Here is a 25,101-nt window from a genome sequence, read left to right as displayed (position 1 = left end):
AAAGACAAGAAATCAGTACCCATTTTGGGCAAATAGCATTTCTCACTTCATTCTAACAGACTTCATTTTGGCGTTTAAAACACCTTGGTTATCTGGGAAGATGGATAAAGCAAAAGCAAAAACAAAACAAAACAAAACAAAAGAACCCTGAGCTACCAGGCTACTTTGCTGTTAATTCAGTAGTTACAAATACTTGGGCAATGTAGTTACCTTTCTAGGGCTTCTTTTCTGAAACAAAATCTATTTGTATCTCACCTAGCTCTCCTATTGCCTCCTGATCCTAGGCGTTGTGGACAATTTAAAAACCTCATTGAAAAAATAGTTGAAAAAATCACTACTGCTGTTACTGCCGAGAAGAAATACCAAATAAGTACAAGACACAGGACACACGTTTCTGCCCTTTTCGAGCAAGACATTCACATAATGAAACGGACCAGACGTGACTCTGGTTTTTAGTGGGCACAACCTCTCCTTTGTTGGCCTTTAACTATCAAGTACATCAATTGTTGCAACTGCTATGCATGCACTCACCGTGGGAATCCAGCAAATTATTAAATCGACATTCTAAGACGGAAAATGCAGAATCCCATTTTATTTTCACCATGAGACAGGTTGTCGCTCTGTTACCCAGGCTGGAAATGCAGTGGCATCATCATAGCTCACTGCAACCTCAAACTCATGGGCTCCAGTAAGCCTTATCCTCCTGCCTCAGCCTCCCGAGTAGCTGGGGCCACAGGCATGCGCCACCATGCCGGCTAATTTTGAAAAAGTGTTTGTAGAGTTGAAGGTCTGGCCACTGCACAAGCTGGTCTCAAGCGATCCTCCCGCCTCGGCTTCCCAAAGTGCTGGGATTACAGGCCTGGGCTACCGCGCCTGACCTACTTTCATTTTTAAAGCGTTAAATTACAAGAGTTAAATTCGGGCTTGGTATCGGGACGGATCCGGAGAGGCTTCCCTTAACCTCTCCCACTGACGCTACCTAATCTCACCTGCACTCCGGCGCTCTCCGCGCCTTCCTTCCTGGTTCTAGGCGAAATGTCGCACGGACCAATAGGCTCGCGGCTTCCCCGCAGCGGGGCGGGACCTCGGGCCTGGGCCTCCGAGACCCGCCCCCCGTACGTGGCGTGCGTGCGTGTCGCCGTGCGACGCGGCCCGGTCTCCCCAGCGCGTGGCGCCTCCCGGCGGTAGCGGGGCTTCAATGCGACGGCCTGACCTGAGCGCCGGCCATGGAGCCGCAGAAAGAGGCGCGAACGCTGTGCGAGACCGTAGTGCGGCCGCCTGGGGCCTCGCGGTGTCAGACGCCGAACGAGGAGGCGCCGGCGGCGGCTGCTTTGGACGCAGAGGCGGGCGGCGCGTGTGCGGACGGGCTGTGGGAGCTGCCCGTGGAGCCGGCTGAGCGGAGGCCCGAGTGCAGCCGCTGCAGGTGACCGCGGGGCCGGGCGGGGAGTGGGGCCGGCGGCGGCCTTCGGGGCGGGCTGCGGCGCCCCCTGGCGGGGAGCTGGCGGCGCGGGCAGCGCTGCTCCTGGGGCGGCGGGGTGGGTGGACCTTGGCGTCGCTCTGAAATGCCTGACCGCGCCTTAGAAGCCTTTTATCCAGGTTAGTGGTTATTTACCCTTACTTTCCGCAAGACGTTGAGCCTATCGTGGGATGAGCAGACATTAAGTTCTGTTTCTAAGAAACTTAACAGTCTGACAGGGGAAGTAAGGCCTAATGACAGTAATACTTGTAATAGTTAGACTTTCATGCTTAAGTGACACGGTGATCTCACAATTAAAAAATGCATAAGATGAATTGGAGGAGAGAGACAAGCAAGGCTACACTAGTTAAGATTGTATTCAGAATAGAAATATTTGTCGAGCGCCTGCTGTGTGCAAAGCACTGTGCTAGGTCCGGGGAATGTAGCGATGAATACAGCAGACATAGTCCTTGCCCTAATTGGGGCACTTGCAGTCTAATGAGACATGTATACAACAAGCAAAACAACTAACATTGAATGCTCACAATTGCCTGACTGTTAAGTACTTTTTAGGATTATCTCGGTGTGCTCTGTACTTCAGGCTTGTGAGATTTGCTTGCCCTGTTTATTTGATCTCATGCTATGCAGATAACGCCGCTCTCTTTAACTCCTGAGTATCCAGGATCATTTTCCCTGGTTACTAAAGGTCTCCATCTATCATCTGTCTCTCTGTTGGCCTTCACGATTTAATTACCAAGTAGTGCCTCCACCTCTTCATCTCAGAATCACTCTGCAGTGTGCTGTCAGATCCTACAGTGCCCTGAGATGGCTCTCGCTAAAGCCACCAGTAACCTCCATGAGATGAAATCTAGCGGGTCTTTTTCTGTTCATTTTTTACTAGAACTCTTGGCAGCATTCTGTAGTTGAATACTCATTTCTGGAAATACACTCTTTCTTTAGTTTCCCTTTGATTTATCTGACTTCTCTATCCTAATCTCCTTCACCTGTTCAACCCAAACTCTAAATGTGAACTTTTTTTTTTTTTTTTTTTTTTTTGAGACAGAGTCTCACTCTGTTGCCCGGGCTAGAGTGAGTGCCGTGGCGTCAGCCTAGCTCACAGCAACCTCAAACTCCTGGGCTCAAGCGATCCTCCTGCCTCAGTCTCCCCGAGTAGCTGGGACTACAGGCCACACCGCGATGCCCAGCTAATTTTATTATAGGTGGGGGGGGGGGACTTTCTGAAATACAGAGCAAAGGCATTCAATTCAGATTAGGAGCAACAGCAAAGTGGGAATGACATTTTAGAATAGAAAGGATAGTACAAGAGAATAATTGAATGTTCCTAGCATAAAAAAAAGATAAATATTTAAGGTGATGGATATCCCTATGGTTATGTGAATGTGTCCGATTATCACAGATATCCTGAAAATATGCACATCTGATATATATCAATAACAATAATTTTTTAAAAGACCTTAAAAAAGAATTGAAAGGATAAGAGTTGGCTAGGCAAATCTGGGAAAGGGACAGGCAAGTGAAGACAAAGAAGGAAATAATATTCCGAAGTAGAAAACAGCACCTGTATCACTCAAGATGAAAAAGAACATTGTTCCTTCATAAATGGTAACAACATTGTCTATGGCTGGAAGGCAAAATTGAAGGGTGAGGAAGGTAAAAGATGAGTCTGGTTCCCATTAAAAAGGACTTTTGTGGGCCACTCAAGGAATTTATATTTGTCCTGAGAACTATGGGGAATCTTTGAAAGGTTTTTTTTTTTTAATTTCAAAATATTAAGGGGGTACAAATGTTTTTGTTACATGGGCAGCTTTTATTACATAATGCTTTAGTCAGGGCTGTAAGTGTGCCCATCACAGGAATAGTGTTCATTGTACCTGTTAGCTAGGTTTTTACTCCTCCCTTCCTCCCTCCCTCCTTCCCCATTTTTGATTTCCAATGATTTTTACTTATTTCTGTGCCCATATGTGCCTATCAATTAGTTACACATTATTAGAGAATACATATGGTGTTTGTTTTTCCATTCTTGAGGTACTTCACTTAGGATAATGGTCTTCAATTCCATCCAAATTGCTGCAACAGACATTAATTCATTCCTTTCTATGGCTGAGTAGTACTCCATGGTATGTATATGTATACACACACACACACACACATACACACACGTACACACCCCATTTTGTTAATCCACTCATAAATTGATGGGCACTTGGGTTGATTCCACATCCTTGCAATTGTGAATTGTGCTGTGATGAACATTCATGTGCAGGTGTGTTTTTGATAAAATGACTTTCTTTTCCTTTGGGTAGATACCCAGTAGTGGGATTGCTGGGTCAAATGATAGGTCTGCTTTTGGTTCTTTGAGAAATCTCTATGCTGTGTTCCATAGAGGTTGTGCTAATTTGCAGTCCCACCACCAGTGTATAAACGTCCCTTTCTCTCTGCATCCACACCAGCATCTATTGTTTTTGGACTTTTTAATAAAAGCCGTTCTGACAGGGGTAAAGTGATATCTCTTTGTGGTTTTAATTTTCATTTTCCTGGTGATTAGTGACGTTGAGCATTTTATCATATGTTTGTTGGCCATTTTCTGTCTTCTTTGGAAAAGCTTCTGTTCATATCTTTTGCTCACTTTTTAATGGGGTTGTTTGTTTTTTTCTTGCTAATTTGTTTGAGTGATCTTCCTGCCTCGTCCTCCTAAAGTGCTGGGTTTATAGGCGTGAGGCACTGCACCCAGCCTTGATCTGTTTTTTAAAAAATAAAAATGACTTGCTGAATTTTAACTTTTTTCAGTTACATTTGGTTAATACTTTAGGATTATAATTTATTCCAACATTTCTTCACTTTGCTTATTTCTAGTGAAATTTACTACCTTTTAAAAGCTCTTCTTCCCCTTGGCATGCTATGCATTTTGTTTTAATTGAGTGGAATACAATTCTAGAATTATGGAGAATACTTAGGTAGTATCAGCAAAATATAAAATAATTGATGGCTCTTTATATTTTATTCCAGTAGACTGTTGAGTTCTTCTAGTTCACTGGGTGAATTTATTTACACTTATGCTTAAAATAATTTTAAAAATGCATTCTTAGATTTGAGTGATCAGTAAGTCACAATTATTTGGCCATTTATGTGAACAGTATTCATTTCTCTAAAAACATTACTATAATTGTCACAGCCTACGGAGTTCCAGAAATTGGGTTTGTTTAGGAGGTGCAAAATCAATTTAACTTTTCAGCAGAATCTTGCTCATTAGAAATACAACATATCTTATACATGAATGGAACATTCTTTAAAAGATCCCAAACTTGTAATTTTTGCAAAGCATACGTTCAGTAAGTTTATTCTTTCCCTTATGTGTGTTTTGTTTACAAAATCTGACCATATTCTATTTACCTCTTTGTTCTCTTTCCTAGTCTCCATTCCCAAACATATCAAATTAATTTTTTTCAGATAAAGACAAAATCTTGGTTGATCTCTCCAAATTATGTGTCATTAGCACTATTTGAGAAGAAATAAGAAGGCTGAGTATCGGGGGCATGGTAGATTCACACAAGATTTCCTGAATTTTTTAGTAAAGTTCAGTTGTTCAACAAATATTTTTGGAGAACCTATTTATAGACAGTGTGATAGGCAGATAACTGTGAAATAACAAAGATGGATAAGGGATAGCCTCAACTCTCCAGTAGCTCGGGATCTAGTGGAAAATGGCAAATCCATTTGATATAGGGAGCCCTCAATTAAAAGTCTGGTTTAGGGCAATGTTTTCAAATTATAGGTAATTGAACCATGATGAGACTTTTGTTACATACATGCACACACACGCACGCACACACACATGCACAGGTGTATAATACAGAATGTCTTCAAAAAGAGTTTGAAAACCATTGAATTTTTGAGACTCTGAGAAAACAGCAAAAAGGGTGTTCTGGATTTTTCAAAGTAAAATTATCTGTAAAATAACTTTGTTCAGGTTAAAATCATTTTGTTAATTAAAAAAGCCTTATTTAAATTATATAACGTCACAGTAGGAAGATTTAAACACTTTTTATATTTATTCGATATCCTTTGGCAGTTTTTGAAATTAGGACAACATGGGAGTAAGAGTTGGAAATGAGAGGATGCATGTTATTAGGGTTTCAGAGATTTTACTAGAGTCTTTAATTTTGTTAGGCAATCAAATGTAGTGTATATATGTTATGCATATGAGTCTGTTGTTTTTTTCTTGTTGGATTCACGTGATTAGCTTGCTTCTTACATGGGTCTGTATAGGGTGCTCTAGGAACACATAGGAAGGTGCACCTAACCCCAGTTACGTTGGGGTGGCAGTGAGGAAAAGATCAGGGAAGGCTTGTAAGTGACATCTACGCTGAGACCGAAGGACATAACAAAATATTTAATCTAGGTTCTAATATTTAGGATTAATTAGGGAAGAGACTGGTGGGGGGTTGAGGGAGGGAAAATGTGTTCTGGTAGAAGGAACAGTATGTATGGAAGTATAGTATACAGAGCACAGTGTGTTTGGAGAGTTTGGCAGAAGGGAAGGAGTGGTGAGAGATGAGGCTGCAGAGATGAGTGGTGGTTGCCCCAGGAAGGGCCAGGTAAGCTCTGTCAAGGAGGTTGGGCCCAATGCTCTAGAACTCAGCAATCCACTTAAATATTTTTATATTTGAATGGTGGTGACAAATTTGACGTCTATAGGTGGCTTTTAGCTGTATAATTTATACTTTATTTTATTAAAAAAGAAGCAGACTGGATGGGGATAAAATGGTAAAAGGCTTGACTAGGAAGAGTTAGGGCCTCATTCCAGAAAGATTGTAGGCATAATTATACTTTTTTATCTTATGTGGATATTACTGTGAGCTTGAGGATAGGTCAGAAACCTTTTACAAATCATTGGTCATAGGAATAATGGAATAGTATCTAAAAACTGTGTGTTTTTAAATCTGTTTAAGGGAAGAAACAGCAGAGAGCATGTATACGAACTGACTCAGACCTTGAGACAGAAGGTTTTCTTTCTCCAAGGTTTTCTTTTCAAAAAAGTACAAAGTTGTAAGGATTACAATAAACCACACCTATATATTTAGCACTCATTTATTAAACACCAGCCATCTTCCAGTTACATATCAGTTACATATTGCATTTTGCGTATAATTTATATATTTTTTCTCTTAACAACCTTCTAGAATTGATGATACTGTTTGCTTTTAAATGATGAGGAGGTAGAGGTAGCAGGCGAGTAGCAGAGTTGGGTCTCCAGGTCCAGTCCACTTGGCTCCCAAGCTCATGCAAGTGCTTGACCTTACTCCACGCTCCTTGCTGAAGAATGTTAGGATTTTGTTTGCGTCGTAGGTATTGTCACCAGTTGAAGTGGAGTCACTAAGGCTGCAAGAGTAGCTCTGATGTTCGTACTGTTTAAGTTATTAACAAGATACCTGAGCTTTAGTATTTTCTTTAGCTTTTTTATTCCACATATCTTAATCTTCTCCTTAGTCTTTAGGCTTGGATATTCTGGAGAAAAAAGTGATAGGGATAAAAATCATGAGAGAGAGTGAGAGAGAGAGAGAGGAGTAAAGACTGCAGGTGTTTAAGAGGAATGCAGGAGCCACAAACTGGCAGCCCATGGATGTTTTGTTTTGTTAAAAATCAAGATATTTTATATAAAAATCCAGATTTCTGGCTTCTGTGAGAATGGGAAGATGTGGCAACTCAGGGACCATCTCCCTGAGCAGTAGTTGGTTGAGCTGTGCCTTGCATTGGGCATGATCTGTCCAGGTCTCCGTAGCTCCCAGCCATTCCTGCTTAGCTCATTTGTGGTTAGTAGGTGGCCCCGCATGGGCAATTGTGTTGTGATTTTGGGTCTCCTGTACTTCATTGTGGCGGGTCTGACTGAGCAGCAGGGTAAATCAGGCTGCAAGTTTGGTAGAAAAAAGTAAAAAGTGGTAATTCCCAGGGTAATTAGTTTAGAAAATTGAAACTGTTGAATTGGTATCAACACTTAGAAAACAAACTATTTTGGTAAATTTAAAATCAACTAAATTATTGGTGATAATTTTTAGGGTAAAAATTTGGGTATTCTGAAAATTTATTTTTTTGTGCTTATCAAAAGTATCATATTCCCAAGAGAAAATTATTAATAATTTGTTCTTTCCTGTTAGTATAGAAAATATATTTATTCTTTGAAGTAGTTCATTCATAATATATGTGGAAAGCTCACTGATTTACAAATTACTGTGCAAGCTAATTGTGTGTTCAAAGTTGAGCAAAGATGATGTATGTCAAGAGGGAATTTTCTTCTTAACCTTAATTAAGTCTCCAAAGAGGAGACCAGTTTTGAAAACCACATTAGAGCTTTCTAAATGTTTGATTAATTTTTCCTAAGAAAAATAAGAATTATTACCCTCTGATAGATAGATGTTTTCTTCAAAGACCATCAATGCACATTAATTCCTTTGGTTCATTTGCCCAAAATTAATAATTCATAGTTCTATTAGTGCTTATGTAGTTAGAGAATGTATTCAGACATAGTCTAGTCTAAAATTTGGTATCATTTATAAAGAGTTCACAAGTTACAAAGTGCTTTTACATGTATATTTTATTTAATACATGATTTATAGCCTTGTGATTTAAATAGTGTTATTCTCTTTTATGGACTTTTAAGGTCAGGTGACTTGGAAGAGGCAGAGCTGCTTTAATTTTCATTTTCTTTGTTTTTTTAGAGATGGAGTCTTGCTCTGTCCCCCAGGCTAAAGTGCAGTGATGTGATCATAGCTCATTGTAATCTTGAACTCCTCAGCTCAAGCGATCCTCCTGCCTCAGCCTCCTGAGTAGCTAGGACTACAGGCATGTGCCACCACATCCAGCTAGTTTTTCAAAAAATTTTTTGTAGAGATAGAGTCTCACTATGTTGCCCAGACTGGTCTGGTACTCCTGGCCTCAAGTAATTCTCTTGCTTTAGCTTCCCAAAGCAATAGGATTAAGGGCACGAGCTACCCTGCCTGGCCCAGCTTTCATATTTTTATTGCTATGCCACATAGTAACGAATTATACTTAAATGAACAGTGTGACTGCCTTTGTTTTTCTATTGCTTATAATAAATATTTGTAGTGAGGTGTTTCTCTGCCTTCTTCTGCTCTATAGATTTCCTTTTAGAAAAATTATAGCCATCCCAGTAGGTGTGAAGTGATATCTTATTGTGGTTTTGATTTGCATTTCACTGACCAGTGATGTTGAACATCTTTTCTTATGTTTTTTGGCCATTTGCGTATCTTCTTTGGAGAAATGTCTATTCAAATCCTTTTGGCAGGCTAATTGTAACAAATGAGCTCTAAAGTTAGACTGCCTGGGTTTGAATCCTGGCTCTGTGACATCGAATAAGTTACTGAGCATCTTTGTATTTCACCTTCACCCACTGTAAAACTGAGACAATAATAGTTACCTGCTTCATGGTGTTCTTATGAGGATCAAGTGACTTATTAATAATATAGACAGAGTGATTAGAACAGTGCCTTTTATATGCTAAGTACTCAATAAATGTTAGCTATATTTATTTTTATGAATCCCAGAATGCTTTGCTTTATTTAGCTTGTGAAAGAAAAGTGAATTCTAGTTATTGTATAAAATATATTTTTTTGAGCTTCAAAACATTTTTTTATTGTAAAAAATATATAACATAAAATTTGCCATTTTAACCATTAGAAAATGAGACATTCCATAGTGACAAGAAAGAGCACTGAACTGAATTAGTTTTGTTTTACTCTGTGACTAATCAACTGTGTGACTTTGGTCAATATACTTGAGTTCTTGGTGGCTTTGTTTACCTGCAACAGGGATTTAGCCTACTTTATAGGATCAAATAGGTTAATATACATAAAAAAATTAATACGGGAAGTATAATTAACTTGGGAAAGGTAACATAATTACTAATGTTTGTCATTAGGAGATTTTGTTTGGTTTTATAAATAAACTTATCTCATTATAATTGCTCTTGGGGCAAATGTCATGGCATTATCCTGAAAGCAAAGTTACCTTGTAATGAGGTATTTGTGGTATTTAAGCATAGTCTTCCCCTGCCATAGGAGGGTAATTTGTTTCTGAATCACTTCACTCTCACCCCAGTAGGGTGAATTCTTGAAAGCATAATTGCCATTGAAACTGATGATACATAGTTGACAAACAAAGCATATATATAACATTTAATGTACTTGAAATTGAATCTTTAATGCAAACTCCCAAACAGAGGAAGTCACTGAAAAAAATGCAGGGATTATCATTGCTAAAGCAAACCATGAATTCTTTGAGAGGAGAACCTAATATAAAACATACCAATTATATAGTGCCAATGATGACCCCATTATTATTATTATTATTATTATTTTTTTTTTTTATTTCAGGATGTTATGAGAGTACAAACGTTTTGGTTACATTTTATGGCTTTGCCTCACCCAAGGGAGGATTAGAGCCATGCCCTTCCCCTCTACAATGTTCACCGCATCCATTAGTTGTGAGTTTACTGCCTCCTAACCCTATAATCTCTGGAGAATATTACTACCGTGTGAGCACCATAGTGTTGATCAGTCAGTGCCAATTTGATGGTGAGTACATGTGGAGCCTATTCTTCCGTTCTTGTAAACTAGGCAGATCTTCCAAACAGAAAATAAGCAAACAGAGCTCTAGAACAAAAGGGTCTGGCAGACGTCTACAGAACATTCCACCCAAGTAAAGCCGAATATACATTCTTATCAGTAGCCCATGGTACTTTCTCCAAAATTGATCACATACTAGGCCACAAATCAGACCTCAACAAATTCAAAAAAATAGAAATTATACCGCGTATCTTCTCTGATCATAGTGGTGTAAAATTAGAGTTCAATTCCAACAGAAATACTCACCACCTCACAAAGTCATGGAAATTAAACAATCTATTATTGAATAACTATTGGGTCAAGGAGGAAATACAGAGGGAAATCAAGAGTTTCTTCGAACTAAATGATAACGGAGACACTAGTTATCAAAACCTGTGGGATACAACAAAAACATTCCTTAGAGGAAAACTAATAGCATTAAATGCTCACATCCAAAAAACAGAAAGCTCAAAAATTGACAATTTAATAAACAGTCTCAAGGAATTGGAAAAGAAAGAGCAAATCAATTCCAAACCTAGTAGAAGAAAAGAAATAACTAAGATCAAAGTAGAACTAAATGAAATTGAGAATAAGAGAACTATATGGAAGATCAACAAAACCAAAAGCTGGTTTTTTGAAAAGATAAACAAAATTGACACCTTCTTGCGAGATTGACAAGAATTCGAAGGGAAGGGACTCTAATAAACTCAATTAGAAATGAAAAAAGAGAGATCACACCAGATACCACGGAAATACAAAATATTATTTTCGATTACTATAAAAACCTATATGCCCAAATGAGGAGGAAATGGACAAATTCCTGGAATCATACAACCTCCCTAAGTTCACCCAGGAGGTTACAGAATCTCTGAATAGACCAATCTCAAGCTCAGAAATTGGAGCAGCAATTAAAAACCTCCCAAAACAGAAAAGTCCCAGACCAGATGGCTACACTTCAGAGTTTTACCAAACAGACAAAGAATAACTCATACCTATACTACAGAAATTATTCCACAACATTGAGAAAGATGGTACCTGCCCTAACTCATTCTACGAAGCTAATATCACCTTGATACCGAAGCCAGGAAAGGACACAACAAAAAAAGAAAACTACAGACCAATATCCCTCATGAATATAGTTGCAAAAATTCTCAGCAAAATTTTAGCAAATCAAATTCAGCCGCATATCAAAAAAATAATTCACCATGACCAGGTGGGCTTTATTCCAGGGATGCAAGGCTGTTTCAACATATGCAAATCTATAAATGCAATTCACCACATAAATAAAAGCAAGAACAAAGACCATATGATTGTCTCCGTAGATGCAGAAAAAGCATTTGACAAAGTACAGCACACGTTTGTGATAAAAACTCTTAACAAAATAGGCATAGATGGGTCATACCTTAAAATTGTCAAGTCCATTTATGATAAACCCATGGCCAATATCATACTGAATGGGGAAAAATTGAAACAATTCCTACTTAGAACCAGAACCAGACAAGGTTGCCCACTATCCCCACTTCTATTCGACATAGTGCTGGAAGTCCTTGCTAGAGCAATTAGACAAGAGAGGGGAATTAAGGGCATCCAAGTGGGGGCAGATGAGATCAAACTCTCACTCTTTGCCAATGATATGGTATTATATCTAGAAAACCCCAAGGATTCAACCAAGAGACTCCTAGAATTGATAAATGAATTTAGTAAAGTCTCAGGATACAAAATCAATAGGATACAAATCAGAGGCATTCATATACACCAATAACAGTCAAGCTAAAATTCAAATAAAAAATGTAATACCTTTTACAATAGCCTCAAAGAAAATTAAAAATCTAGGAATATATTTAACAAAAGAGGTGAGAGACATACACAGGGAGAACTACGAAACACTAAGAAAAGAAATTGTAGAAGATGTAAACAGATGGAAAAATTTGCCTAGCTCATGGATTGGTGGAATCAATATCGTTAAAATGTCCATACTACCTAAAGTGATCCACAGAATTAATGCAATCCCTATCAAAGTACCATCATCATTCTTTACAGATCTAGAAAAAATAATTCTATGCTTTGTATGGAACCAGAGAAGACCTCGTATAGCCAAAGCAATCTTAAGTAAAAAGAACAAACTGGGTGGTAGCAGTCTACCAGACTTCAAGCTGTACTACAAGGCTATAGTAATTAAAACAGCATGGTACTGGCACAAGAACAGAGACATAGACCTTTGGAACAGGACGGAGAATCAAGAGATGAAACCATCCGCATATGGTAATCTAATCTTTGACAAAATGGACAAAAATATACACTGGGGAAAAGAATCTCTTTTTGATAAATGGTGCTGGGAAACCTGGATAGCTACATGCAGAAGATTGAAACTAGATCCCCACCTCTCACCTCTCACAAAAATCAATTCAAGATGGATAACAGACTTAAACCTAAGGCATGAAACGGTAAGAATTCTAGAAGAAGATGTTGGGAAGACCCTTTCAGACATCGGCCTAGGCAAAGAAGTTTTGAAGAAGAACCCCCAGAGCAATCAAAGCAACAACAAAAATAAATAAATGGGATCTGATCAAGTTAAAAAGCTTTTGCACAGCCAAGGAAACTATCATTAGAGCAAATAGCCTACAGGATGGGAGAAAATATTTTCTCTCTGCACATTTGATAAAGGGCTGATAACAAGAATCCATCTAGAACTATTGTTTTCTTTTGACATGGAGGAGTTGGTATTTGGCTACTGATTGATTTTATTTTTAAGTTTTAATTTTGAAATAATTTTAGACTTACTGAAAAGTTGCAAAAATAATACTGAGAATTCCTATATATTCTTTATTCAGTAACTCAATGTGGTTATTGTACATGACCATAGTGCTGACAAGAATTATAAGGGTCTGAGATTTTATATTATTTGTAAGTGGGGAAGTTAGCCTTCTGGAATTTCATGGATGCTGGCAAAAGACATGAAATTTTTCTCTTCTGAATCTTCTTGTGAAAATTAAATTTAAAAAAAAAGCAAAAATTGCTGAGTCAAAAACAAAGGATTTTATTACTTGTGGCACAGCAGCTAGCATGAACTTCATCATGTTTGTGTTGGTTCCCCTTATTCTCCCCTCCCAGTCCAAGCCCTATAGGGGGGAAGACTAGGTAGATGCTGTGCACACAGTGGGTTTGCATCATGGCTGAGGAACCTTTAGTTTAGGATTCCCGAATTTTTTATATTGAGTTACAAGCAAACTTGCCCTTTTCCCAGAGGGAGAACTTATTTCTGTCTTCCAGGACTGTTTGCCATACAGACACGTTTGGAAAGATAGTTCAGAGCAAAGGGTTAGTGCCTCACTCACAAAACATACAGAAATGTAGGAAACCGATGAAGAATTACCTCCCAAATTCAGTTATCAAAACTAAGAAATGAACATTGGTATAGCACTATTAACTATGTTCAGAATTCACTTGTTTTTCCACTAAAGTCCTTTTTCTCTAGTCTAGGATCTAACTCATGGTCACACATTGCATTAATTGTCATGTTTTATCAGTCTTCTTAGTTTGTGATATTTCCTCAGGTTTTTCTTATTTTTCATGATCTTGATACTTTTGAAGAGTACTGGTCAGTTATTTTGAAGAATGTTGCTCTATTTGGGTTTGGCTCATATTTTCTCATAATTAGAACTAGGTTATACATTCTTGGCAAGAATAACTATATTGTGATGTGCCCTTCTTAGCGTATTGTATCAGAGGTACATGATATCTATATGTCATATTTCTCATGAAATTAACCCTGATCATTTGGTGAAGGTGGTATCTGCTACTTTTTTCTACTATAAAGTTATTCTTCTTCTCTATGTAGTTAATATCTTGGAGGGGTAGTTACTTTGAGACTTTGCATATATCCTGTTTCTCTTGAAGGTTTTGCCCACTGATTTTAGCAGCTGTCAGGGGTTCTTGCTTGCAACAATTACAGCTGTGGTGTTCTGATAGTGATTTTCTATTTCCCCCATTCTTTCTGTATTTATTGATTGGAATTTTTCCACATGGAAGAGCTGTCTCTTGTTCCCATTTATTTATTTATTTATTTATTTACTTATTCAATTATTTGCTTATACCTGTATGGGATTATGGATATTTATTTTATTCCTGGGTTATAGTCTAGTACTATTGTTATTTATTTTGTTGTTCAGATTATTTCCTCTTAGGCCATTGGGAGTTCTTTCAGGTTGGTTCCTGTACTCTTTTGAAATTCTTATCCTTTTTTGAAAACTTTCTTACTTTCTAGCACTATAAGATGGTCCAAGCTCATTTTGTATTTTCCCTGCCCCAGCCAGGACTCAACCATTTTTTCAAGAAGCCCTGGTTTATTGTAGAATTGTATTAGAAACCAAGATATGAGTACTAAGTGTGCTCATTGCTGCTGGAATGTCCATCTTATCAGTGGCCAGAACTAGGATATTTTTGTATATGTACTGAGTCATGCATATACCTATATCTGTATTTATTTCCAAATCTATGTGACTTTGCAAACATGAGACTGTGTGTACACATATATAAAGAAACTATAAATTTCATCCAATACTACCAGGTTCATTCTAGTCTCTTTCCTTTCTCTATTTGCAGCTTATTTCTTTGACAATGAGAAATCTGACTCTCCTTATCTACAACATATATACTTATTTGTTCAACTCTGGTATACATATAAAGTCATTTCAGTATTGCTAACCCATAGCCCTGTTACTAATTGACTTTTAATTTGCAATCCTGGAGAACTATTAGGGAAAGCAGCATCCCGGGAGATGGATTCTAATGGTGATAACTTTTATCAATTTAATTAACTTAGGTTTAGCTCCTAATCAGCTTTTCCTCCCATAATTTATTTTTTTTACTTTGTCTTATATAATATAATGTACTAAAGAGATAAGACTAGCATTGTAGCATATTGTTAACTAATTTGCCTAAGTATGATCATAAGAAAATGTTAAACATCTTTTCTGGTGAAAAGATCTGGAAAACACAGATTGTTAGAGAAACCTTGAGGTCACATTGTTTTGGTGCTTTTTTCTAAAAAAATATTTTTATCTGAATACAAAAGAGGTGTATGCTCCGTAGAAAAAGCCACACATCACACAGTAAGTGGAACATCTGAAAATCAGTTGTGACCCCTATGATAACGACTGTCCATCCACATATACCAGATTACTGTTCTATATTTTTTAAACTTGAACATTTTGTAGCTTTCTTTTGAGGTTTACTCTTGCAAATTGGTCAGAATGGTAGAGAAACAGCCAAATCCCACTATATGTCTGGGAAACTGATAAAGATATTGGGAGGTATTAAGAGATTTTGATAGTATTAAGATTGTGTTCTGGCAAGGCTACCAAGTAACGCTAGTGCCTGCCCCCAAACCACAGCTAATATCTTTATAAGTTTCTGGAGAGAAATACTTGTATGCGCATTAAGGCACAGTGGCAGGTGAGAAATAGGTATTAGGAGATGCTCCTTCTTGGCTCTCTGTATTACTTTCGTGTGGCTGATATTACAAATTACATCTTGGCGGCTGAAAACAACAAAAATTTATTCTCTCACTTCTGGGGGCAGAATTCCAAAATCAAGGTGTCAGTAGGGTTTTTTTTTTTTTTTTTTTTTTTTCCTGAAATCAGTCTCTCTCTCTTTCTTTTTATGAACCTGACATTGTGAACATACCTCCTAGAATCTCTGAGGAAGGATTTGTTGCATGTCTCTCTCTTAACTTCTGATGGCTGCTGGCAATTCTTGATGTTGCTTGACTTGTAGAGTAATCACTCCAGTCTCTGCCTCCATGTGGCCTTTCCTTCTGTGTGTCAGATCTTCCTCTCCTTTCTCTTATAAGGATAACAGTAATTGGATTGAAAATCGCCTTAAATCTAGGATGATCTCATCCTCATATCCTTAACCTAATTATATCTGCAAAGACCTGATTTCCAAATAAGGTCACATTCACAGGTACTGGGGGTTGCACCTTGACATATCTTTTTGGTTGACACTGTTCAACCTAGTATAGTCTCTAACACTTCTACACATCTTTCTGGGTATGCTAAGAATTCAAGGTCTTGAATACTCTTACCTGGGTCATTTCTCATAGTTGTGTTTATACTAACAACTTGAGAGATGAGATCTTTCTCCCAGCAAAGAGCAGGCTGTTTACTGCTTCCCATGGAAGCAGTGATTTCCCAACCCCAGTGTTTCTCTCCTGTAACAAAATCCACTCATCTTCCACTTTGCTGTGGGACTTGGGGACATGGAAAACTGATTTAAACATCATTTGGGCTGCTTACAGTACCATGAATAATAAAGCACTTTTTCTCTAATTCAGGAGTCTCCTATCTTCTGCTAGCATCCATGAAACAGAATTTATTAGTCTGTTATTAGCTTTCAAGTGGGGTAAAATAAAAGCTCAGACCCTGACAGAAGGTACTATTGTTGTCAGCTTTGCTTGGGCCTGTATTCCCTCATACAGAACTTTCTAGAAAGCTGGGTCAGAGCCTTACCTAGCCTAAATGGCTGAGGAGAGAACTTTCCTCTCTTTGAGGGAAATATAGAATAAAGAAAATATAGAATAAAATAGGGTGAGAGTAATGGTCAGTTCTGTCTCTAGGAACATCTATCCAACTGGAAGGAACAAACAAAGAGAAGGCCTCTCTGAGTACTGGACCTGTTACCATGCAGTGACTTGAGCTTCTAGGAAATGTGGCTCAGTCCATGTCTTGGAATCTAGTTGGACTCAATCAGATCAGTAGTGCCTCTTTTTGGAGAGGAAATAGGCAGCATGACTTTTAGTCTGAATGGTACAATTTATCACCCTGGCCTTGTATGAAGTATGGTTTGGAACCAGTCTCATTCTGCAGTCACATCTCATTACTGAGTGAACACATATCAGATATTTTATTCTGCAAATGTTTATTATGTGTATGCTTTTACCAAGCTAGGTACTGGGGCTATTAACATGAATGAAACTTTGCTATTACCATAAGGAACTTTAATGGGAGAAATACATACAAACCGATAACTGTAACATAACATGAATAATGTGCTTTAGGAGCACAGAGGTGGGAGGGACCCACTACATAGAGCTTCATGGGAAGGTGGTAGTTAAACTACTCTTTAGTACCTGGCTTTTCTCATGTCATTGGTCTGCCATGAATTTTTACAGTCCTGTACTAATTGAAGTAGTTTTCCAACCTGCATTTTGTCATCTATCCAATTCCCTTTCAACTAAGTTCATTATTTTTTTAACATCTGAGTCTACTCATTTTATTTCTTTACTTGAGACCTTCTGTGCTTTTATTTTAGTTAAAGAAAGGAGTTCTGACTTGTATATGATATCAAAGTCCTGCAGGGCAGTCCTCAGCTTCAGACTCATGTGTGATATCAAAGTCCTGCAGATCAGTCCTCAGCTTGCCTGTTTGTCTCCACCTCTGCCATACCCTTCACATACTTCTTCTCCAGCTATGTCAAACTGCTCCCTAACCAGGTGTTTTTTATATTTGGCTCTGTGCCTTTGTTGTGTTACTTTTCCACTATGAAAGGGTTCCTCCCTCATCTCTGCTGTCTGCCATCATACAGTTTCAAGGTCCAGCTCAAGTGCCATGTCTTGCAGGAAACCATTTCTTATCCGTCCTGCTGTCTTCCAAGTTTGAATCGTTTATTCTTCTAACTCCTTTGTCTATGTTTTCTACTATACTGTTAGCTTCCTGTGAATTGGCTTCCTCATATTTCTTATGGTATCCTTAATTACTTTAAGCCATGTTATACTGGAAAATTTTATGGATGTTTTGGTTTTGCTGTTTTGCTTCTGGATCCTCTTTCAATCTCTCAGGTTGGTTTGTTTATCTCCAAATGTTTTAATTCTAGTGCTAGGCTTTCTGGGGCCTAGGGCAGTTAAATAGAGTTATGTGTTAAAACTTTCCAATTAACATTAACTGCCTATGTGGACTTAATAAAATAAATTGATTAAAGGCATGCATTTTGGAGTCAGGCAGAAATGTTCTGTCCCACGTCTCTTTTCTCTTGGGAAAGTTATTTAATCTCTGTAAGCCTTAGTTTCTTCATCTTTATTTATTTATTTATTTCAGAGACCGGGTTTCACACTGTCACCCAGGCTGGAGCGCAGTGGCTCAATCATAGCTCACTACAGCCTCGAACTCCTGGGCTCAAGCAATCCTCCTGCCTCGGTATCCTGAGTAGATGGAATTATAGGCACATGCCACCATGACTGGATAACTTTTTAAGAGATGGGCGTCTTGCTGTGTTGCTCAGGCTGGTCTTGAACTCCTGGCCTCAAGCGATCCTCCTCTCGGCCTCCCAAAGTGCTGGGATTACAGACGTGAGCCACTGTGCCCAGCCTTCATCTTTAAATTAGGAGAATAATACCACCTCCTTTTGACAGTTTTTGTGAGAATAAAATAAAGATATTTAGCATAGTGCCTGTAACATAAAAATGTACAGTAAATATTCTTTCTCTTTACCTTTCCTTCCTCTTTCTCTCCCTTCTCCTTTTCCTTCCTTCTCTTTATTCCCTCCTCCTTTTTCCTTTTTTTCCTCCATGAAATTATTATTACTATTTATGAAATTAGTCTATTTTGCTATTATCCAGCTTCTTCACTGGTAAGGGACTTTTTCTAGATTCAGAAGCCCATTGGAAGGTCAATAATTTTGCATATGTTAATGCTTCAGGCCACCATAAATAAATTGCCTCATGGTGGAGAGTTTGTTATTCTGGGGCTTTCAATAGTACTCAGTTATCAGCTGAACATAAATGTTGCATTGATGAAAACCACTTTTTTGGGGGAGGGGCATCAAAATCGGTGGCTTATTCCAAACAATATTGTATTCTTTTTTTTTTTTTTTAATATTTCTAGGCTTTTCTTTCTTTCTTTTTTTTTTTTTATTTATTTCAGCTCTTCATGGGGGTACAAAAGCTCAGGTTATATACATTGTCTGTGTCCTGCCCATCCCCCTGAGTCAGAGCCTCAAGCATGTCCATTCTCCAGACAGTGCGCCTGGCACTCACCATGTAGTCATACCTCCATCCCATTCTTTTATGTAGTAAGGTAATACTAACCTAACTCTTAATATATTTTCTCTATTTTATATCAAAGAAAATTCTCAAATCTCTTTGTGCTCTTTTGAAGAAATGGACATTTATTTAAATTTAGGAGGAATACTCCCCCAATAAATCAGCTGTATAAAATCTGTATTTTAAAATATAGACAGTTTTTAGATAAGGGAAGGAGATCAGAGACTAAACAAAATGAAAATGTTTCTGAGTAACATGGTCCCCTCCTTCTATTCTTTGTAAAATATCTCTAGCTTGATCTTTGACTTCTTGCTTGTATGGATGAACATCCATGGTGTTCCCTTTGGTTGGCCAGTGGATAAGGAGTGTAGAATTCTGCTACACACAGACCTGGAGGCTCAGTTTGATAAATCATGTGGAGTTTCTTTTTTCATTCAGTCATTATTTATTCAATATCCAATACCCAATATAGGCACAGTTGGGGTCATACAAAAGTGATTTAAGAAACTGTTTCCTGAAGAATTTATAGCAAATTATATGTGAGAAAACATGTCTAAGTAATATTTAAGACAAATTGTAGAAGTATAAAACAAGAATTTGTAGAGAAAAGAATGATTAGCTTACTTTGCTACTAAGAAAGCTGTTTGCTATTTTTTATATTTGTATTTCTATGAAAGGAAGTAAATAATAGGATAACTGAATGTAAGATGATTATGATAAGCTTCTCAGTCTTAGTTGATCTGTCACTTTGTCATCACAGTTTCAGCAGGGGCTTTGTATAGCTTCTGTATATAGTCATCTTGCTGCACCCAAAGCTTTTGTTCTCCAGGCATCTGGCCTCTATGAACCCTTCTTTAATTATAATTGTCACCAAAACTTTAGTAATTGTAGATCCTGTAGTAGGAATAAACTTACCTGTAGGCCATTGATATAATTATTTTGATTATATACTACAATTGATTAAAAAAATTTAGGATGTATTTCTATTAGATATACTTATTTATTTATAATTACTTACATTTATAATATATTTATCATGTGCCTCATAAAAAACACAAAAATAGATATTAAAAATAAGAAATAATGGTGAAATAAGCTATTTAAAAATGTCTTGCTAAATAATGATATTATGATGGAATCTCACTGTCATTATTCATTATTTCAAAGTACAGTATATATTTAGGGTGAGATTCATTGTTAGTGACAATGAGATGTGAATCCACAGTTCAAATAATGATAACTTTTCCACTGCTCTAGGCATACCCTCTGAGGCACAGGTCTCTGAAACTCTCATCTAAAGATATTTATAGAGTTACTTTCTGTCCTACAACAGTGATTTTTTTCTAAGTTTGTCCTTCCTCCATTCCTGAAGCTAGTTATAAGGAAAAAGAATCTAGTAAGAAAAACAATTTTGGGGGATGTGAGAATATCATTGTTATTTATACTTGAATCAGTGAGACATACAAGATGTTATCTACTTTGCTTCTATTTAAGAGATGAAAATTTATTATGATATTCATAATGAAAAGCTATTTCTCCTTTCATTGGTTATGTGAAATATATAGTTTCAGAAATTGAAAAACTAGAGTTTATCTTACAGATCGTTTTAGTGTCTTTAAAATGACAGCAGAGGGCACTGTGGTATTTAGTTTTTCAAAGCCTGTTTTAAAATTGGAAAAGTTGTTGCCATTTTTATGTGTAATGCAGTGTATCTATTCAACTAATTCAATGAAAAGCTATGAAACATTTTGTTCCTTGGTTTTTCACTCTGTTGGGACTATAAAAATTTTGTTGTGAGTTGGAAAATTTGAGGTGCATTATTTTTCTGGGTTCTACATTTGTTTTTAGTGGGTAAAAGAAATCCCTTAAAAATAGTAATTATTGCAAATCTATTCACTAATCTTTAAAATTAATTTATGTGAGATTATCTTGATTAAAATCAGTACTATGAGGAAAAAAGCTTTCAGTGAATATTATGGAAGAAATTTAATTAAGCCTTTGAAAGATGTTTTTATAGGTCCTAACATCTCTAGTCATATGTCAGATATAATTTTATTAGCCCACAGGCTGTCAAAGATAGCATGCCCAGAGTGACAGATTAGCTTTGTATTATAGCATTCACTTAGGAAGCGAGTGAGTCTTAGTCTGACAGGAAGCCGACATATTTATTTCTGCATCCTTAATGAAAAAGAAGAAAAAACTTATTTTATAAAATTCCCTTAGGGAAATTATTTGAAGGTTTGATTTATATTTTAAGAGTATAATTAACATTCATTGAGTTGTATAGATTTTAACAATACATAGAAAAATAGTGTTTATACTACCTTTATAGTATACCGTAAATGTAGAGAAGGGAAAATCTCAGCTTCTACTTTGGTCATTCTGTTATAAATTAGCTCAAAATAATAGCAAATGATGATTACATTTTTATAATGTTTGCCAGCAATTCAGTGGTTATTCTTCAAAATTTTCTTGGTTCCTTAGTGTTACCAGTTTTACAAAGGAGGAAATTGAAAACCTGTGACAGGCCTAAGGTCACATAGCAAGACAGTGACATTGACAGTGACACATCTTAATAGTTATTCTCCAAACTATACTCAGTTGGCCAGTTTATATTTCTTTATATATTAATCTATTCCTCAGATCTATATAAATTCTATGGGTAGCTTTTTACTTTAAAATGAATGTTCATTATTTACAAATAATCAGTTTTGATATGCAGTTATGTGTTATTTTTTTCCTGTTCAGTATAATAGTTCATAGGAAGCAAGGGACTTACAAAATTTTTTTTTAAAAAGATATGGGGTCTTGCTGTGATGCCCAGGCTGGAGTACAGTGGCTATTCACAGGAGCCATAATAGTGCACTGCACCCTCAAACTTCTGGGCTCGAGCGACCCTCCTGCCTCAGCTCTTGAGTAGCTGGGACTACAGGTACATGCCACCATGCCCAGCAAAGCAAGGAACTTTTAAAAAGTCCTTTCGGGCATGGATGGTGAGAACAAATAAACTCCATGAAAGCAGGAATCTTTGTTTGTTTTGTTGTCCCAAATGCCTAATATCTGGCACTTAGGTGTGCAGTAAATATTTGAATAAAAATTTGTTGAATTTATAAATTACTTAATCCATTATTAATTTGAAATATTTAAACCTTCTAGGGGTTAGGTTTGGATGTAGAGAGTTCTTTTGTTACCTGGAAAAAGATTTTAGGACGAGGAGAGCAATTACTCTGCACTCAGGCACTAGTGTAGTAAGAGATGGTTTCTAGTCACCATCATAGTGCATGCAGAGCATTATAGAGGAGGACAGCGGGAGAAAGATTGATATTAAGGTAGCAAATAAGCACAAATTCATCTTTAAAGTAACTTGCTAAATGTAAAGTTGGTCAGCTGGAATTGCAAAATGTTTTAAAGAAATATAGTTTTATTAGTTTGAAGTAATTGTAATTAGAATTAGGTTAATAAAGAGGACATGCTTTAAAATAAATAGGTAATGATGTTTTATGAGCGTATCAAAACATGAGCCAAAGCAATTAGTTTTAGCTTAAATCACAGTTACAATGTTTACACATAAAGTGCTTAGTTGTTTTTTCTTTAGTAAATATTTTGTTCAGTGAATATTTTTGCCTTTTATATGTTATTGCTTATTAAAATGATCATAAAATATGACAAAGGAAGACCTGATGCTCTGAATTTCAGTTATAATACAAACTAATTGCTTAAGTAATAGAGAGAGTGTGAAGGAGAAATCAAAATTTGATATGTAAGAAAATGAAGGGATGGGATAGGAAATTGTGTAAGTGGAGAAAAGGATCCCCCGGTGGAGGTGAGAGGGAATGTAAAGGTATTCCTTCATGTAGAAGAGTTGTCAGGTTCCTCTCTGATGCGAGATCTGTTCTTGATTTGGAATAGAAGTTAGGAGAAGTGTTGCTTTATGAATAAAAGGACCATGGTGACTTGTGAGTATCTTCCATTAAAGATGACTAAGATAAGACTTTTTTGAGGTGCTTTATTAATATGTAGATGGTAAAGAATTTACTTGAATTTTTTCCCAAATTCTCATGTCTGAAGTCAGATTGATTAAATTCATTCTTGGTGTTTCATTTTGAAAAGAATGCAGTTTTAGCAAACCTCTTTATATAAAAGAAGTGGGATTTAGGAAATTGTTATATCATTGTATTTAAAAACTTTACAAGTTTTCTTTTTCTTTCTGCCCTTTAGCCGGCCTCAGAAAGTGTGCTTGTGTCCATTTCTACCAGTGCACCCTTTGCATATCTCCACCCACTTGTACATAATTCAGCATCCAGCAGAGGTAAGGTTTTGTAAATTATGTAATTTCAAATAGAATATTAGCACAACAGAGGAAGCACACAGATTAACATAGTCATCCTTCCCAGCTCTTTAGCATTTCTGGAAAGAAATTGATGATAAATGCTTTCTCCTTGAGAAAAAATTGTTTCTTTTATATATCATGTGATAGTATAGAGTCATATGCTTTAGGGACAGATAAGAGTTCATAAAAATTGTGTTACTGAATAGTGTAGAAATTTAGAACTCCAACAACTTTGTATGAAGAAAAGATGAGATTTTTGTGAGTAAAGAGCTAAGAAAATCATTTTTTTTTAATTTTGGTCATAGCTTATGTTTCTTGATGTCTTGCTGAAGTAGCAATAGCTTTAGCATGTTAGTATTACAAAGTAAATGTATAAGTAAGGTTTTGGGTTTTTTTATTATATATATATATTTTTCTTTTTTCTTTCTTTTCTTTTCTTTTCTTTTCTTTTCTTTTCTTTTCTTTTCTTTTCTTTTCTTTTCTTTTGTTTTGTTTTGTTTTGTTTTGTTTTGTTTTCTTTTTTTGAGACAGAATCTCACTCTGTTGCCCAGGCTAGAGTGCAGTGCTGTCATCATAGCTCACTGTAACCTCAAACTCCTGGGCTCAAACAATCCTCTAGCTTTGGCCTCTCGAGTAGCAGGGACTATAGATACATGCCATCACGCCTGGCTAACTTTTGAAAAATCAGTTTTTTAGAGATGGGGTCTTGCTGGTCTTGAACTTCTGGCCTCAAGCAATCCCCCTGCCTCAGCCTCCCAAGTAGCTGGGATTATAGGGGTGAAACACCACACTCAGTTGATGGCTTTTGAAATGTGGATATTTTCATTGATTTGTAGCAATTTTGATGTTTTCAAATCTTTTATTTTTTTAATTTAATTTTTACCATGCTTAGCCCGTGATTTGGATGATCCATCCATAATTGTGTGTGCTACAAATGTATTTTATGCATATATAGATATAGTTATACAGTTTCTTATCAACAAAGGAACTTTCCAGTCTTCATCTAACTCAATAATACTGGGCTACCTGTGCTTAACTTCACTGTTTTCAATAAAAGGATGCTAATTTGATGACTGTCCCCTAAAAAAGTGATTAAAAACCATTTGGATAGGCTCCAGGAGGGGGCTTTGGGAAAGGAGAATTTGGTAGAGATGATATGGAAGTGATATGATGGAGCATTTCAAAGAGTAGGTATAAATATGTAGAAAATTACTTAAGGATAAAAACAAAACAGTTATCTCAAAAATCACAAAAAGCTTTATAAGACAGAAGGGTTTTGTTAAACTACTTGGCCTTTGTGCACAGTATATATTTAGCCACAATAATGCAAACACTGTTGCTTTGGGAAAAACTCTCAAACTGTGTTTTTCCCTCTACTGTCACACCACAACAGTCATCAACACAGAGGAGGACGTCTGTGACCACACGTGGGGGTTTCCCCACACACCCAGCAGTGGGCACCATCTGGGTATCTTCTCATTCAATTCTGACACCATCTCCTGGAAGATCTCACAGGGTGAGGGCTCAGTCCTCGAAACTGTCCCCTTCCCCTAGATGCCAGTGGCAAGTCCAGGCCTCTGGAACTTCTGACAGACTGGCTTCAAGTTGGAATTCCCACAACCCCCTCTTTCGGTTTGAT

General features: G+C 37.0%; 1 protein-coding gene across 2 annotated transcripts in view; it reads left to right on the top strand.

The window, feature by feature from the left end:
- The first annotated feature begins 1,170 nt into the window (after positions 1-1,170).
- The window catches only part of DTWD2 (DTW domain containing 2), an 89,038-nt gene continuing 65,107 nt past the window's right edge, over positions 1,171-25,101 (top strand). For both annotated transcript variants that reach the window (XM_045565975.1, XM_045565974.1), the window contains exons 1-2: positions 1,171-1,423; positions 23,351-23,441. In XM_045565975.1, coding sequence (XP_045421931.1) covers positions 1,227-1,423; positions 23,351-23,441 — 288 coding nt within the window. In that variant the 5' untranslated portion in view covers positions 1,171-1,226. The remainder of the gene's footprint in view (positions 1,424-23,350; positions 23,442-25,101) is intronic.

Source organism: Lemur catta, chromosome 12 (genome assembly GCF_020740605.2).
Source record: "Lemur catta isolate mLemCat1 chromosome 12, mLemCat1.pri, whole genome shotgun sequence".
NCBI lineage: Eukaryota > Metazoa > Chordata > Mammalia > Primates > Lemuridae > Lemur > Lemur catta.
Note: the sequence above shows the minus strand (reverse complement) of the source record. Positions and strands in the feature narration are given on the sequence as shown.